Raw genomic sequence first — 3783 nt, forward strand, 5'->3', positions numbered from 1 at the left:
CGAACAACTTGTACCCTCCAGTAGAGTTTATATCCTACAAATATAATCTTCTCACCCTTATCATCCAATTTCTATCGAAGTTGGTTCGGTACATGACGATATGCAATCGATCCAAAAACGCGCAAATGATTCGAATTCGGTTTGAAGCCACTCCAAGCCTCTTCCAGTGTGAGTTTCTCCAGCTTTTTAGTGGGACACCTATTCAACAAGTAGGTGGCTGTAGACACGACCTCACCCCGTAATTCCTTAGGCAAATTTTTCCCACAAAGCATACTACGCACCATGTTCATTATTGTACGATTTTTCCTCTCGGCAGCCCCGTTTTGTTGAGGCGTATACGAAGGCACCACCTCACGTACAATTCCCTCAAGATCATAAAACTTCCCAAACTCACTAGAGGTATACTCACCTCCACCATTCGTTTTGAGAATTTTGAGCTTTCGACCGCTTTGGCGCTCCACCATGGATTTGAAATTCTTGAAAACTCCAAATACCTCATATTTTCTCTTGATAAGATATGTCCAAAGCTTCCTACTAAAATCGTCAATGAACGTAACAATATATCGATTGCCACCATAAGTCTCTACTTGCATCGGTCCGCAAACGTCGGAATATACCACCTCAAGTAAGCTTTTGGTTCTTCGACCCGCATCTTTGCTAAACACATTCTTGTGTTATTTAGCCTTCACACATTCCTCACACAATTCAGTTGGAATACTAATGTGTGGCAGCCCCGTTACCATTTCACTTTAATGCAACATTCTTAGATCCCTAAAATTAAGGTGACCAAAATGGTAATGCCATAACCACTCATCTCTACTTGTCGCGGTAGCTAGATAATGATGCTCCATAACCTTTAACTCAACCTTAAAGATTCTATTGGAAGCCATCGGCGCTTTTAGAATCAACACACCATTTGAATCCAAAACGCGTAAATACTTGTCCTCCAAACGAATTTTGTATCCTCTTTCAAGTAATTGGCCAATGCTTAAAAGATTACACTTAATTCCCGGTATATACAAGACATCTTTGATCCTTGAATGTACACCATTCCTTTTTCCGATCAAAACATCTCCTACCCCTTCGGCGCTTAAAGTGGTGTCGTCGGTAAATTTGACTTTACTTTTTGCCGCTTGATTGATTTGCACAAACCAATCTTTTCGACTCGTCATATGTGTTGAACAACCGGAATCCAAGTACCACTCATCTCTCCCTTGGACTCCATCACGAACGGTAACCAATGCACTTCGATCCGAATGCATTTTCTCGCTATTTTCCGGAATGGTATAGCTGCTGTCCCGCAAACTGTCACTACTGTAGTTGCTGCCCGGAACATCCGTATTGCCATAACTCTCCTCCGTGATCATTACTAGAAGTGTGTCCTCATCATCTACCTCTTCCCTAACAACCTTGGCTTCATTATTGTGATTCTCATTCGATTTACCACGACACGAATTTGCAAAGTGTCAAACTTTTTACACTTGTAGCATTACACCTTACTCATATCACGCTTCTTAAAACCATTTCTATGACCACTATCCTGGGAGCTGCTTTCACCATTTTCACTCGTTGAATGCTTTGAATTTTGGGAATCGTTTTGAACCAAAATTCTGAAAATTTGATTTACCTCTCGCCGCAAATTTTCCTTTCGACCTCTTATTCTTTTCATTGAAACGCGCTTGCAAAGCAATCTCCGCTTTGGCTTTGTCGGCGCCTCTCTCATCCATCCTTTGTTCATGTGCCTCTAACAAACTTTGCAATTCATCCTTGCTCAAAGTTTTTAGATCCTTTGATTCTTCAATAGCCACAACTATGTTGTCGAAACGCGACGTTAACGAACGCAATACTTTCGATACAACATTCTGCTCAAGAATCGTTTCTCCACAAGATTTGATTTGATTAACTAACCGGGTAATGCGCGTAATGTAGTCGTTGATCGTTTCTTTGTCTTTCATTTGTGTTAACTCGAACTGTCGCTTGTAAGTTTGTAACCTTACAACCTTCGCTTTGACGGCCCCTACATATGCTTTCTCCAAGATTTCCCATGCTTGCTTCGCCGATTCACAATCGCCAACCTTCTCAAAATTATCGATATCAACACACGAATGAATCAAGAATAGGGCTTTGTAATCCTTCTTCTTCTCTTCTTTGTGTGTAGCTCTTTGAATGTCGGTAGCCTTTGCCCCTAATTGTGTAACTCCATTGACGACGATCTCAAGCACCTCTTGATAACCAAACAAGACCTTCATTTGTTTCGCCCATTTATCATACCTCTTCGAATCAAGAATCGGGAGATTGGTGGGAATTCGATCATTGGAAACGGTTGCCATTATTGCAGCGGATTAGGATCAACAACCAAAGCTCTTGATGCCAAATGTAAGAACATAAAGACTCAAATTGAAGGTTTGACAATAGTGGAAGATAAGAAATTGGGGAAGATGAAGTTGAGAGAGAATTAGAGAGAACAAAATGATATTGGATGAATAGTAAATTTGGAATTTATTGGAATTGGGAATATTACAAGAGTATTTATACATTGAGAGAATAACAAAAAATACAACTCAAAATACAACTAAAGTGACCCAATAATTAAATTATGTTATTTTTGGAAAACTAGCCGGTAATAACAGAAACTTAATTGCATTTAACAAAAATATCTTTTTCCATAATGAAAATTATCAAGACAAGACTAAGGAGTAAAATGGAAGCTGGTTTTTTAAGATATAGCATGACAATTAACATTGAAAAAGAAATTGCTGCAAGTATTGATTCTGAGATTATTATTGATGATTTCAAGCTACTCAAAGACCGCATAGCATTATTTTAAGGTATTTTTAAGTAATATTCTTTAATCATTTCATGTTCAATTTTGTGTTTATTACAAATTAGAAAATTTATATACATTATGGTTGAATATTTGATTTATAAATTAAACTTTTAATTTGGTGGCCACCCCAAACTCTTTAGTTTGGCTCCGCCACTGCAATTAAGTGAATCATTATGTCAAAAAATGATGGTGGGAAATACATCTCTAATTAAACAAGTTAAATGAAGTCTCATGTTCCAACTCATTTAAATTTCCTAGTTCCAACTCATTTAAATTTCCTAGATCAATGATTTTATTACAAATAGCATTGAAGATTAAACACAATCTAATTATAGTTTCCTTTACTTCTTTTTTTTTGGCAAAATGCCAGAATAACCACTAGATATGTTATTGCATCAAGACACGACAACTATGATATTTTAATCCAATTAATTTGCGATCTTTCGTTGATACAAGTTTCTTGAAATTTAAAGAGTGTTCATGGGAACTTTGATACCTTGCAATCTATGATATGGATGATTGGGTTTTTGAAATTTTTTATGCCCAAGGTAAACAATCTTTTTTCCATTCTTTAGTTGGTATAAGTATGTATCAGCTTCACATATAGGACACACTTTATGTCCCTTAACGTTGTACCCAAATAAATTACTGTATGCAAGAAATAATTGATTATGCAAAAGAACATGTCACACATCTTAAAATTTTCACCCAAATATGCATTAACATCAACGCCTTCCTTCCAAAAAAAATTAAATCTTCAATCAACGGACTTAGATAAACATCTATATCATTTATAGGCTGTTTTGGACTCGATATCATCATAAACAACATCATATATTTGAGATTCATGAAAAACCATGAAGATATGTTGTAAATCATGAGAATAACAAGTCATGAAGTCTGGTTAGTACTTAGATTATCAAATAGGTCCATTTGATATGTCGCTGATGGGTGTT

At 36.7% G+C, this 3783-nt stretch overlaps 1 protein-coding gene across 1 annotated transcript; it reads right to left on the reverse strand.

Moving 5' to 3' along the window:
- Nucleotides 1-749: 749 nt before the first annotated feature.
- On the reverse strand, nucleotides 750-1367 carry LOC127111504 (uncharacterized). Its single transcript, XM_051046185.1, has one exon. It carries the CDS (start codon nucleotides 1365-1367, stop codon nucleotides 750-752), a length of 618 nt encoding a protein of 205 aa, XP_050902142.1.
- Between the last annotated feature and the right edge of the window lie 2416 nt (nucleotides 1368-3783).

Source organism: Lathyrus oleraceus, chromosome 1 (genome assembly GCF_024323335.1).
Source record: "Lathyrus oleraceus cultivar Zhongwan6 chromosome 1, CAAS_Psat_ZW6_1.0, whole genome shotgun sequence".
In the NCBI taxonomy this organism is placed as follows: Eukaryota; Viridiplantae; Streptophyta; class Magnoliopsida; order Fabales; family Fabaceae; genus Lathyrus; species Lathyrus oleraceus.

What these genes read in the sequence shown, in the direction of transcription:
- LOC127111504 (XM_051046185.1), bottom strand. Translation starts at nt 1,367, where the DNA reads ATGATCACGGAGGAGAGTTATGGCAATACGGATGTTCCGGGCAGCAAC.